The sequence below is a fragment of the Apteryx mantelli genome, chromosome 12 (genome assembly GCF_036417845.1).
Source record: "Apteryx mantelli isolate bAptMan1 chromosome 12, bAptMan1.hap1, whole genome shotgun sequence".
NCBI classification, from domain to species: Eukaryota; Metazoa; Chordata; class Aves; order Apterygiformes; family Apterygidae; genus Apteryx; species Apteryx mantelli.
Window position 1 is genome coordinate 6,496,889 of NC_089989.1, and position 14,120 is coordinate 6,511,008.

The 14,120-nt window shown below is 48.0% G+C and overlaps 1 protein-coding gene across 1 annotated transcript in view; it reads left to right on the forward strand.

Moving 5' to 3' along the window:
- Positions 1-8,327, forward strand: part of SUSD3 (sushi domain containing 3) — a 33,906-nt gene extending 25,579 nt beyond the window's left edge. The window contains exon 5 of the mRNA XM_067303581.1: positions 7,705-8,327. Within this exon, the coding sequence (XP_067159682.1) occupies positions 7,705-7,918 (214 nt within the window). The 3' untranslated portion in view covers positions 7,919-8,327. The remainder of the gene's footprint in view (positions 1-7,704) is intronic.
- The last annotated feature ends 5,793 nt before the right edge of the window (positions 8,328-14,120 follow it).

The following is a 14,120-nucleotide window of genomic DNA, read 5'->3' on the forward strand; positions in this document are numbered from 1 at the left end:
CACTTAGTTACTATCAAAAATCCTATTTTATTTTTCTAATAAGGAATTGTACTAAGAAACCTGGGAGTCTGATTGTTTTCTCCCTGCCCTTTTCATGAGAAAAATCAGCAAACTTCTTGAACCCGTGGTAGGAGATCTAAAGCCGTGTGGACGCTTTCCTCCGCAGCAGAGCTGCAGTAGGTGTTGTTCTGTGTAATATAACTATGGGAATTGGCTCCTTAACCCCTTGAAAAAGGAAGCCTGATAGATGAGTTGTGCCCTTATCTGAGAAGGAGAGAGGGGTTTTACGATATCATTTTCTTTCCTTAAAGAAAACAGTTCTGCCGGTTCCTCATGGAGCATGTGAAGTGTCTGAGAAAGTGAGGTTTCCTCCAACCTTTAGGAGGACCCTCCTGAGTATATCTTAGCCTATTTTTGACCAGAAAAGGATGTAGGTCTTGCTGCTTTTCAGACTTAATGGAAGTAGGTTTAGAGGTTAACTATGCTATGTTTTGATTTGCCCACTTTAAGAATCAAAAATACTTTAAGAACAAATAAGATAAAAAGCCAGTTCTTTCAGGCAGGTTTGTTATGGTTTATGGAGTAACTTATGGAGGATTAAAAAGCTATCATCTGTTAAAGGGATGCCTTCGTTTGCTGATGAGGTAATTCTGGATGTAATGAGGGGCCAGAATATGGATCCAGAGTCCTAACGGATAAAAGTTATCAATAATGTTGGACAATAGAGCCTCTACTGTTGTTCTAGACCTGTCTGCCATAAAATGATGTCCTTTTCCCCCAGCGTTTTGAACACGGAGCAAATGTGTTAAGCATATAGTTTTGCTAGCATATGCTGTATTTTAATGAGAACTACTGTACTTATAGTGAGCCCCATTCCGGCATTTTGTGTGCATGAACAAATTCCTTTAAAACGATGGCAAGTATGTCCACAAATACCTGGGATCATTAACTACAATGCGTAGTCACAGTCGATGCCACCTCTTCCAGTTTGGAAACAAGGAACCGTACAGAGGTTAAAATTATCTATTTTTTAGCAGAAACTCTTATGTGCAGGAGCTGCCAAGATTTGAAGCACGTCTGATCTTTTATAATACTTGAGTAGCAGACCGATGCCTGAGGAGCATATGGCAAGTTGCGAGGCCTGGGGCCACTGGGAGGGACCTGTTTTCTCCAGCGCTACTTCTCGGAAGTTTAGCGCTCAAAGCAGAGATAGCAAGCAGCCGGAGAGGCAGGGGTTTGGGGCAGATTAGCTGAAGAAAGGGTCTGCGCCCTCCGCGGAGGAGATTAGCCGCGGCTCGGCGTCACGTCGTTAGGCGAGACGGGCGTGCGCGAACCGCGGCCGCTGAGGTGCTGGGCGGAGGCAGGGCTCGGCGCGGGAGGCGTCGGGAGCCGCGCTCGCAGCCGCGCCGCCCCGAGCGCAGCGCCCCTCGGCAGGAAAGCGCCTTTTGCCGCGAATCGGGAAATTACACGCTGCTCCCTCTAACGTTTTAAGATTTAAGCCTTCCAAATTCGGCGTGAGAGCGAACCCGGGACGGTTGAAATTGTTCACCTGAGCTGAGGGACCTTCCTCGAGCGGCCCCGCCGCGGTCTGGAGCGGAGAGTCCGAAGGGCGGCCGGCACTGGGAACGCTGCCGTGGGGTGGAGGGTTTCTTCTGAAACAGGAACCTTCCTGAGCAGTAAAAGGTGTTGCTGGGTCAGCTGTTTTCTGATGAAAAACCCGTGCAGAGGTGCGATGGGGCACGTCCGGCCCGGAGGCCCCTGCCGGCGGTAACGCGGAGAAACTCCAGCTGCTGGCGTCCGATTCCCAGGCGGAAGCAGCGGTCTGCGCTCTGCCAGGGAGTCGTGCTAGCCGGGCTTCCGGGAGGCGCTGTAAAAACAGGCCCGGGCCCGCGCGAGGCCCGTGAGGGCGCGCGGCGAGCTGCTTCGGGCGCACGCGCAGGCCGCGAGTGGAAACGGGCGCCCGCTGCCTGCGTCCCCCCGCGGCACGGTGACGCGCCAGCGCAGGCCGAAAGAGAGCTGAGCCGGGAGAAGGACCTGCAGCCAGCGAGAAGAGCCTGCTTCAGCTTGCCTTTGGCTTCCTGACTATGGTGTGGAATAGCCACACCTGAAGCGGCCTCTGCTCTTGTTGTTTTTTCAGCATAACAGGCCAGTAACCTGCCCTGGAACAGGCGCCTCCTTGACCAGGCGGGCGCTGTTGTTTCGGAAGGGAGAACGGATGGACGAGTATTTTCCGCGCTCAGGGAGGACCGCAGTCAGCTGTAAACCCACTCCTTTTCATCCTCCGCCAGCTAATACGGTAGCCAGGGAGAAAGCAGTCCGGCTCAAAAATACATCTAAAGAGTGGCAAAGAAATTTGGTGAATTCTTTTGCTGGTGTGAAGCCATTTGGGGGAAGCTGTGCTTTCCAAATTTGGAATGTTTTGAAGTGGATTATTTTACACGGCTCTAGGCCAAGTTATAAAACATTCTCTGTGAAGTAGCTGATCTGACTGCAGGAGTGAGTCAAATGGAAAAGCCCATGTCTCAGTAGGTTTAAGTCCTCCTTTAAGATATCCACTACAGCTGGAGCATATTATCAAGAGAAAAAAATCTCTTCTGCAGAGAAGCAGCCTAGTATATTCCCACAGAAGATATTTTTAGTGCCTGAAATTTTTGTGCTGGAGCCCTTTCTGACTACAAGATGCATTACCAGTGTACCTGGCAAAAAGCGTACGAGGAAAATCCAACAACAAAGATGTCCAAGTGAAAAGATTTTGTAAAAAAGCCAGCATGCTCTTAGGAGAGGCAGCTTGGCATTTTGAGGCAGTTCAAGAAGCCAGAAGTAAAGTTGCTGAAATTAGCTCGTAACTGTGGCCTATGCAGTAAAACCAAATGTATTCTCTCTTTCTCTTCCATTTAGTGGCCATAATGGTTGATGTTTTCCACTGCCTTATATGAGGGGCTGCAGGGGAGACGCAAATCAGAAGCTCATGCTGCTCTAAGCAATGTTCGTGTCTGCTTGGGCTTGCTGAGGAGCGTGGCTGTAGGCCCCCTGGCCATGCAGAAGGACGGGCAAGAGGGGAGATGATACTTGGCTACGTTCCTACCCTTCCCTCTGCACCCTGAGGGCACTTTCCCAACTGCTCTTCCCCTCATGAGCAGGAGAGACTAAACTGCTGAAGGATCTGAGGCCCTTCTACTGGAGGGCAGCGTGGTGCAGCGTTGCTACACTGACAGGGGAGCACGCTTGAAGAAATGCCCATATTGAGAGGCACGCTGCTGCAAAGCTTGACAGCAGGAAAAAGAAGTAGAACAAAAAACCCCAACAGAATACCCAGAACAACTGTAAAAACTCAGCAGAGGGAGGCTGCAGAGCCAGAAGAGGCATCAGTAGACGAATAATGGGAGCAAAATGTGTCCTACTATAGTGACTTTCTGCAAGACTGTTAGAGGTTCCCAAAGTCTGATCTGTATCTAGTAATGCCAAGAAATGCCTCTGGAGCCCAGTCTGGGTCTGTATGTTCATTAGATCCGTTCCCAGGGTAAAAGTCCAAATGCTGCAGGCCTGGCTGAAGACGCCTGTGTGTCGGGAGGGGGCGTCATACCTTTCCCGTATACCCGGAGCCAGCAACCTGGTTCTGCCTGAATTCTCCATGTCCTGTGCTAACAGGACAGCTGGGACTTCAGCTGAGGACTACACTGGCTCTGCAACACCACTATCCCCTCCTCCAACATATCGGTTGTACGGAGGGACACGTCTTTGCTCATTTTTTCCCTCTAACCCTAGCAGCGGGAGCTGTGCTCCCAGCTGAACCCATGTTGAAGGGTAGGGGGTAGCTTTCCTGCCATGCTCTCTTTTTGTAGCATACCTGCTGTGTGGAGGGATGTCATGTCTGCTCCTCTTCCTAGGCTCTTCTAGGTGCTGTAAAGAAAATACTCTTTTGGCCTGGTGTGTTTCATGATGCTGAGTTTCTGCATAGTTTGTTTTTCAAATCATCAAACCAAGTCTGGTTTTCAAACCAGAGAGCTGGGCACTTCACTCCCTCTGCAAGACCAGGGCATTTTCTTTTACAATCATCAGCCTTGCTGTCAGAAATTGCTCTTGTCTGTCTGAAAGCTCAGCCCTGCAAAGCTCAGCCCTGCTGGTTCCTGATGCCCAGGGATGCAGCTGAGAGGCCAGATCATTTGCACAGGGCTCTTGACTCGCTGCACTGGCGTGAACATGGACCTCCCCACTCAGCTACAAGACTTGAATTGCAGAGAGCCACCAGTGGACTCCTTCCAGGGCTGTGGGAGAAGATGTGGGACTGATCTTCACCATAGTGTTTAATATTTCTTTACACAAAGCACCCGGTGAAATGGCTGCAAATAGCAAATGGCCGGTTAGATACAATTGTACACAATTAATGCAGTTCCTTACAGGGAGGGGAGGAGACCCAGCCTGCGAGGACACGGGAGAGAGGGCTGGATTTCCCTTCCAAGCCTTTCTCATGGATTGGCCCACCCTACGAGCCTGAGCTTCGCTCTTGATGGAGTTATTTTCCTCTAGTTTGTTATTGCTCTGCTCTGCCCTCCCCACCGCCCCCTTAGAGGCTGAAATCTTCCAGTATCTTTTGATACGCGTATTTCAAAGAAAGGTCTGGGAGGGGAAGTGAGCTGTGGTTTCATCTTGGGGCCCTGTTGCAAAGCGCAGAGTAGCTGGCTGCTAAATTACACCTATTTCTGTCCTCAGCGTAATTGTTACTGCACTGAGCGTAGAGGGGGTGTGCGCAGCAACATGTGCTTTCGATAGAGCCGCTATTATTGTTTTCATAATGGTTCCATTATTACCCCAGAGCATTGTGCAAAGTCGCCAGACATAAAGCAACAAAAAATCCCCTCCCGTCCTCCAATATAAGAATGTCTTTTCAAAGCCAGCGCCAGCGTCGGGCAGCATCATGGCGGCTCCGCGGTCTCATGCTGCTCGCATGTCCTGCGAGTAGCGTTTCCCCTCCAGTGAGGGATGAATGGCTCTCGGCTCGCACGAAGCAAAATTCTTGTGAAGCTCCTAAAACCCACTGACAAACCTTCTGCTGGCTGCTCTTCCCCCAGGTGGGAGCCGTGTCGCTGCTGCTGCTCCCGGTTCCAGCAGCCTCGCGGCCTGGGTTCACCTGGCGGCATGCTGTCCCGGAGGGGCTGTTGCACTCTATTTGCTTAGGTTGCTCAGGAGCTACCAGCCAGGTTTCCTGTTTGCTTGTGTGACAGAAACTGAAATACAGTGGAGGAGGAAAGCAGAACCAACCAAACCAAAAAGCCTAACTCCAGAATATAAACCATTTGCATCTGCCCTCGTCAAATGTAGTCTCATGCATCTAGATAAGATATTCGGCATCTAGCATTTCTGGATGGTTCTGCAGTTCCAAGTAAGAGTACAGGGAGGTTTTCTGATCTTCTCATTATGAGGTTTTGACGTAGTCTAGCTGGAAATTGGAGTAAAGGAAAGTTAAAGCACTTGAAAGAGGTCACGCTTGTTCTGCACTTGTATGAACTGGAGAGTGCTCCTGAGGATGAAAGGGCAAACTGAAGCCCGCGCCTGGCTGACAGCACTGCATTCAGAGAGCCCGCTGCATGCACAGTTATCCCTTGTCAATTCTGCAGCCTTCTTATTAGCGCTTTTCAGCCCTTGCTTAGATAGAGCACCATTGAATTCACTGTCCCTTTGATGTTCACAGAGTTTCCTGCATGAAGGCCTCTTCTCTCTTGTTGATCTTCCTTTGCTTTTAACTTGAGGAAGACATCCTCCTAGAAGAAGCAGTTAAATCCCATGTGTCTGCGTGCTGTATCTGAAAGCAGCAATTAGTAGAGAGTGGCTATTATCACCTCATCCTAGACTTATTTAAGTCCATGGAAGCTTGACAGTTGATGAAATCAGAGGAGGATGTTGCTTAGCCAGGAGCATAGTTGTCCTCTAGCTGCAGTTTTAGCCAGTTTGGCTTCCTGATGTGGCGGTGAGCAGTGGGTAGTTGGGAGTTTTGCAATGCAGAGCTTTGTAGGAGAGAATGTCAGAACAGGATCAGTTACATGAGCTGCAGAAGTAAACTGTATTTATTGCACAATAACCAAAACACCTAGATTTGAAATATAACTGGCAGGACTATTTGCAAGGACTGTGGCTATCCCCTGCAAAACTGGCTGCATTTTGCAGAGGTCTCGCCTTGCCTTTCTCCTGATTCGTCTCCCTGTGCATGCTCTTTTGAACTGGTTTTCGGTTTGCAACTATTGTCTATCACTTCAGGAACACTGAATTGAGTTACTGGTACTAAGAAAACATATGCACAGCAGCAACTATGTCAGAAGGTTTTTCTTTCGAGCGCTAAGACTGGCAGCATTAATGCATGTAGCTTCTGTTCCCTGACGGTAGATGAACAGCCACAGGGGTACTGAGATAGGTGTCCTGAGGTCAAACACAGAGATACCTGAGGGCTTGTTGACACATGAAGATTATAAGGCACAGTTCAAACAGTGTGGGTCTTTCAATATGAAGTGGATAAAGTTATCATCAGGCTGTTGCGCTGGAGAAATGAATGAGTATTGTGTTGTCCAAATTAAAGTGGGTAAATCCTGCTCATCTGAGTACGGCTGTGATGACCGTGTCCCTGACTCCAGCCGTAAGAGCACATTCTCACGTGAAAAGTAGTGGTGGTTTGAGATGCCTTTACACTATCTGACTGTAGCTCATGCCCAAAATAGTTTTGTAATACAGCTTTCCAGTGAAGAGCAAGATTTATTCTCCTTTACAGGAAGGATGTTTCTGCAGTGTATCTGCTGTGTACCAGAATGTCAAGACCTCAGTTATTTAGTAGCTACACTTTTATTTTCTCTTTCTCCCCTGTGGGTTTCTGTATGTGTGCACAGTCACATAAAAGCCCGTTTCGTGATTATTTCTGCCATCTGTCCGTAACTGATGGTTGCAGCACGCAGGCTCCGTGTCCTGGCCAGCTTCTCCCGTGCGCAGGAGGACGGCCGCGGTGCGCGGGCTGGGGCGTGCAGGCTGCGGGCTTTGGCGGCCAACGCCAGCGGCTCCGGAGGAGGCTCCAGACACCGCAGTGCAGGGGTGAACCACCCCAGCACCCCCAGCACCCCAGCAGCTGCTGTGCAATAGCTGCGGGTTTGCGAGAGCCCCCCCTCGCCCCGAGGCCGCGGTGGGAAGGAGGGCTGCGGGGGACCGGTGCCACGAATGCCCCTGCTCGGGGCAGCACGCGGCCAGGTTGGGCGGGCGAGGGCTAGCACCAGGCGCAGCGCGGCGGCCCGGCGCGGGCACCGCTGGCAGCTCTGCAGAGAGCAAACGACACCTCCAAGGCTGCGGAGCACAGCCGGCTCTGTGCCTGCGCCCGCGCACCGCTGACCAGGCAAGGAGCTGCCTCCGCACCGGGCTCTGCACTCGGGCACTCGTAGCGCTCCCCTCCGGCTGGCACAGCCTTGCATTGCAGCCGGGGCACGCAAGCCGGTAACATCTGCCCCAACCCCGGATAAACCAAGCCTTTTCAAGGCCTGCCTCAGTGTTTACAGAGACATAATTATTTGCCCTGTTGCTGCCAGCTGTTTTCAGTGCTAGAAGAAGCGAGTCCATATGTTACAGCACACATTGTTTGCTAAGTGCCTGATGTGCAATTAAAATGGAAGGGGAAGTTCTGTGTCCTCAGCAGAGCAAATAAAACTCAAGCAACTTTTTCCTTCACGCTTACAGGTTCCAGGAGGAGTGGACTCGGGACGTGACAGCTCCCGGGTGTTGCAAGGACACCGATCATCCGCCCAGGTTGTACAAAAGCAGTGGCGCACCGGTGAAACAAGTTGTGCCAGGACACGATGCTGCAGCACATGCAGTGAATTCAATACATGTTGTTGAAGTCTATGGACATAAGGATAGTTGTAACAAACCTAGCTCTCAGATACCTGGGTAGCTGGGGTCTGAAATACAGTAGCTCCTCCGGACCAAAATAAAATCTGGATAGAAATATGTGCCTTAAAGACAACATAGAAAGTTAACTGTTCATATGAATTTGAAATTTTATATACTCCAAGATAGTTATTTAAAAGAAATGCTTCAAGGTCTGATCTCAATAAAATAATGAATGTTGATGGTGGCAGTCAATAGCCATTCTCTACAATGTGCTATATATTGTGACCATGTCAAAAATATCATATCATTCTTCTGTACATATAGCGAGAAATGGTAACAAGTTTGTACAATTGCCTCATACAAAGTCACTGATGATAATTACACATTCATAAGATTGCAACCTTCTTTTGACCTATGTTTTTTGTAAACATTTCAGAAAGAAAAATCCCCCATATTTTTGCACACTAGTATGATAGAATTAAAATAAAGTTTTGTTTTTAATTAAAAGACCCTGTTGTTTTATATAAGGAAGACCTTGTTTTTTGATTCATCTGCTCTGTATTTAGAGCAGATTCAATCGGTTTCTTAAAGTGAACCATGTGAGACTGGGCACGGGAGAGGCACATCTCCGGATGCACCGGTGGTCCAGGAGGGGTGTGTGGCCTGCGGGGCTTCTTTGCCACGCCGGATAACGTAGCCACGGACCGGCTGTCGCTTGTGCAGGAGCTGCAGGGTGAGAGCAGCTGCCGCGCTGGCCTGCCCGCGGGGAAGGCGCAGCATGTTTCGCTGTTTCGTAGGCAGGATTGTGGCGTAGCAGCCTTCACGCGGCGTGATGAGGGGCGCGCACCTGCACCGCGGACGAGCTCGGGAAGCCCATCTGCACGCGTATGGCTCGAACGATCGATGCAGCGTCTCTGTGAGTAGCTCTCTAAATAAAGGGGCAATTTAGTTTTTGGAAACATACTTTCTTTTCCTATTACTAATCTGTTCACTGTGTGAGGAAGTGCATTTTTTTCTTGCTTTTTCCATTTTGAATAGTTAAGTAACTGATAAGGCTCTTATTCTATTGCTTATACACACACGCAGACTTGTAGATCCTGTAGTTATAAGTGTTTTGGTCAAGTTGAATTCTTATTCCTCTCTCATAAGCTACAGAATGGGTACTGTCGCGTTCCTGTCCTGATGGAAATATGATCCTATGGCAAGCCCCAGTAATTGTTTTACTGTATGTCCCACTTATTATGAATCATGCATACTCTTAAGAGCTTCAGTTCTGAAGTTTCAGTTTTGAAATTCAAATCGCTGTGGCTTGCTGACAGGCCTGGAAATGCCCTAGTCTATTCTGGCCACATTCAGCAAAGGTCGTAAATACGTGCTGGAACTTCAGCTGCGTGGCTGTCTCAGTGGAAGAGCTAGGGTTTTGTTCACAATAAGCTCAGTTCTGTATGCTACAATATTCTGCATCCGTACAATGTGCCTCTTAGTGTGTACTGAGAAAAGGATGATGGATACACTTCTCCACACTTGTTCCAAGTCCTCAATTCATTAAATTAGTATTAACTAATGTTTATCAGGACAGATCTGTGCTGCGAACCATTTTGGCAGTTGTCTGCAATTTCTCTGCATCCTGCCGGAGCCAGCTCGCTGCCGCGCCACGCGCTCCCCCGAGTCCCCTTTACGAGCTTGGCTTCCCGTCCGCATGCTGCTTTGGGCATGCCGCCGCTCCGTGTCCTCTCGCGCAGGCTGCAGACACCAGCAGCTCATCTACAGCAGCCTCGGGTGGCTCACAAGGTCCCTGGTGCTGTTTGGGAGGAAGCAAAGGGGTCAGGAAGTTTTTGGGAGGCTGCATTACAGAAGGGCTGGCGAGGCATGAGGCAGTCATTAACAGCGGGCAGCTGGAGGCCCTCGCACAGTGCCCTCAAGTGGAAAATCAGGTGCCAGGATATGAAACCAATGCAGAAGTCTGTGTGCTCCAGCTGTCACAGCAGCAAATCTTCCTCTGTCCTGGCTTGGTGCTTTCCGGGAGGACAGCTGGGGCTGTCCGTGGCCGGGCTCCATCCGCAGGGGGAAGGCCTCCTTGATCCCGACTGAGAACGAAGGCTTGACTAGGATCAGTGCTCTAAGTCCACAGGGAAATGAAAATAAAAACAAAAGGAAGGGAGAGGAATAAAGTCTGGAAAAAACAGCCAAACATCTGAGATGCTTCCATGCAAGTGGCAGGTACCTGAGAATTACGTGCAAAGATGTTAGTCTTTCCACATAATTAAAACTTAACTTAATAAGAATTACTTGCGCTTGTTAGACCAATGATAAAAGGACATAAAGGACTACAGTCTTGTTATGGTAGATGATAGCCTGTTCCAGGTAGGCCATGTGGAAAAAGGACTTTACTTTCTCTGAAGATCAGGGTGAGGTGAAACGGTCATCAGTTCATGTCTTTGGCTGGAGAGCGAGGGCCAACGGAGGACAGAGCACGGGCTGCTAGGAATTCGGTGCTGACCGTGCATGAGGAGGAGGAGATGGTGGACGTTTACTTGGGGAAATAGCAGAACCATCTTTAATAATGGGTGACTTTATTTGTCTAGGTCTCTGCTGGAAAAGCGTACAAGACTGTGAGGGTTTGGAACATATATGTTGGTGACTGCTTTATTTCTCAAGGTGTAGGGTGTCAGATACTTCTGAGTCTAACAAGGAAAAAATCATTAAAAATCAAAAGCGAAATTTAATTTGGATGAATGTGAAACTAAGAGATCACATTTTAAGAAAAGGAAAGGGGAAGAGCAGCAGAATAAAGAAAATGGACTTTGAAAAAGCAAATTTCATCATGTTCAAATAACAAATATAAAGGATATATGCAGAAACAAGGTGATGGATGGAGAGCTAGCAGAGACTGTCTAAAGGCATGCCAGGCAATCCCGATGCAGAGGACAGCAAAAATTGGATACAGCTGCCTTGGGAACTCTTTAAGGACTTGAAAATCAGAAAGCAAGATCTACAGAAAAACAGAAATCTGGCAAATGACTGCAGAGTAGTATAAAATGAGATGAAGGTAGTTGCACCCAATCAGAAATGTAAGAGGTAACGTGAGTTACAGTGAGCAAGGGAAATAAAAGGCAGGAAGTGAGAAAAATACCTTAGAAGAGACACAGTAAAGTTACAAGTAAGTTATTTCCTGGGGCAAAAAAATGAACACAGAGATGACTGAACCACTTATTGTCTACTGTGGTTCAGGTATCACTGAAAAGTCCACTGGTTCATGCAATTAATTTAAAAAAGGGACTAGGACTGCTGCCTAGAATAAGGCAAGAAAAAGATCACAAGTATTTAGATAAATTTGATTCTTGATGAAATCCATCCTAAATTACTGAAGTGTTAGCTAAGCAATACTTGACCCATCATCAGGTTAGCTTCAGGAAACTATGAAGGACAAGGCGGGTGTCAGAAGATTGGAAAGGGCAAATCTAGCTTTAATAAGGGAGAAGAGAGATCCTGAAGAAGTAGAGGATTTCTGAAGGCACGTGCTGCTTTGATACCCAAATAGAGCCTAGGACAAATGTTTAAATTAATTTGTGAAGAAGGCACATTTCAACCTAGGATTAAAAAGAGTTTCAAGGAGGTAACTGTTGTATTCTACTTGTAATAATCTGCCTCCATCATGATGGAAGATTAACAAAAAATAATACAAAAATGAGCCTCCAGAATGATGAAAGGTTTAGGAAGCAGGGCTTACGGGGAGAGTCTAGATGAACTCTGTGTGTGTGTGTGTGTGTGTGTGTGTGTGTGTGTGTGTGTGTAATATAGGAAACGGAAGATGAAGCCGGGATGTGGTATTTCCAGCAGGTAAAAAACCTTCTTATAAAGAGGGTGGAGATCATTTGTTCTGTGTATCCGCTGTGGGTGGGACAGAGAAGTGCACTGTAATCTGCAGCCAAGCACAGCTTTGAACTGAGGTGGGGCGATGAGGCAGAGGGCCCGGGAAGGCTGGGGGTCGCCCTTCGGGGAGGCTTAAGAGCAGCTCAGGTACACGGGTGGAGGCGGCCCCGTTAGGCTTGGCCCTGCCTCTCTGCAAGGCTTTTGAATTCCCTCCTTATTCTGCATTTGTGTGATTATGTTAGCTGGATTTTATGACTTATCTCCCTGAAGTTTTAACCTTACGGTCTGACTTTAAAGGCTGCGACGTGATTGCAAGTCCCTCGGTGACGTGGGGTCCCTCGTCGGGGTGCCGGTGTCGCCGCAGCGCGCAGGAGGGGAGCCCAGCCACCGCGGCCCACGGAGGGGGCCTGTCCGAGCGCTGCTGGGAGGGGAAAAGCAAAACCCGTGCGGCTACGGACACTGATGGCCGTGGGAAGCGGCAGAGACACTCGGTAAATTTACTGTCTCTGTGCTGGAGCGTTTCATTACGGTCATTTATTTAGGCATCTAACACGAGAGGCAGCAAAGATATAACAAGATAAGGAAACAACACCCATAGCGTGTTGCAAGATTTGTGGCTCTGTTCCCTCGGCGGCCATGCATAGTTTATGACAGCTGTACCCCCAGAGTGGGTTTTATTGCTCATGTAAACATTATTTATTTTCAGAAGGAAAATGAGCACTGCACAGGAGGAAGATGAAAGCGACTGAGAATCTCAAATAGACATTTAAAGCTCGTATTTATTAAGTTAACCCTTAAATGTTTGCCAGCCAGTGAGTTCGGATGGATTTGAATCCATTTCTGCTATAGGGAACTTAGGTTTCCTTGTGTGTTTTATGGAACTGATGGCTTGCACTTAACGAACAAGTTAAATGCTCTAAACTATGTAAACAAGCAGAAGACACCCCCTCCCTGCATGGATGCTTATGATTTAATTGCTGTATATTGCAGTACGATAGAATAATTCTCCACAGATTAAAAACCTGGCAAGGTGATCTTTACCAGAGTAATTGCTTATTTTCATTCCTTCACCCTGTGTTTTAAAATGGTTTTCCTACAGCAGGCAGTGCCGCTGAGGCTGTTGCGCTGGCCTGTTGTTAAGTTTGCAGAAAACCACAGGATAGTTTTTAAGATCTTATGTTAAATATTGAACAGGGAATGGTTTTTAAGCCAGCTGGCATACTATGTGCTACCGGAAAGTATCTGATCCTTACTTTATTTTAAGTGCAAATTCATGCTTTGAAACAAGTTAAAGAGACCTTGCCATGCTGGAGACATCACGGGCCCGAACCCCGGCGGTGCCGACTGCTTTGCCCGGGGAGGCAGTGCACTGCGCGCCTGCCGCAACAAGCCCTCACGGAAATGTCGCCTGCAGGGAACACCTGCTTTTAGCTGTGCGATATCACACGGTACAGTGTTCCCAGATCCTGTGATTTTTGTCACAAGTCTCATGATATTTCTTATTTTACAAAGCTGCAAATGGTAGAGTTGGGTACATATGTGAAAACCACAGCTTCCATTTAAGAATAGGTAGATGTCTCACCCTTGTATTTGAAGGGAGACATTTCAGTCCTTAAGTGTCAAATAACAGAAAAAAACAAAACAAAACCCAAACTCCAAGTTTCTTTGATGATAATGATTTGGAGGAAGCCTGACTCATAATTCTTGAATACTGTCTGATGCTGTCAAAGGTATGTACGACCTTGAAATATCTACTACAGTTGAAAGACAGGACAAGACTGTGTTTTGATGCAGCTGGAGCAAAGAAGCTTGGCATGGATATCAGAGCATCTACCACAGAGTGGCCATTGCTTTCATGGCGCTTTCTAAATGGGTATGTGGACATGCAGGTTTTCTCCTGGGCATCATCCCCTCAGGTGTCATCCTGGAAGTATCTAAAAATTATGTTTTCCACTGCATGCTTTGCCTCTGTGAATCTAACTTTTGCTTATGGGTGAGTATTGTTCAAAGCTTCCTTGAGCCAGTCTGTACCTGAGATGTTCAGGGTCCAGAAAAGAGATGGGAATGCCAAACTGATGGGCCTTGATACTCTCCGGGAGGGGGCTAATATCCGAGAGCTGAAACAGCAGGGCATGGGAAGGCCAGAGGAGACAGAGGACCCCCCCCGACCACAGCAGATGCTGGCTGCAAGAACAGCATATAAATGACTGAGAGTTTGAGGCCCGGGAGTTGGCAGAGATCCTGACAATCTGGCTTCCAAAATATCCTGGTCATCAGTGATGTCTTGGAAGTGGTAAGTAAGTAAACGAAGCTACTATTACTTATTGTCAGATGTAAGTGGCTTGTGCAACTATTTTTTTTACACTGATATGCAACACACGTTTTAATAA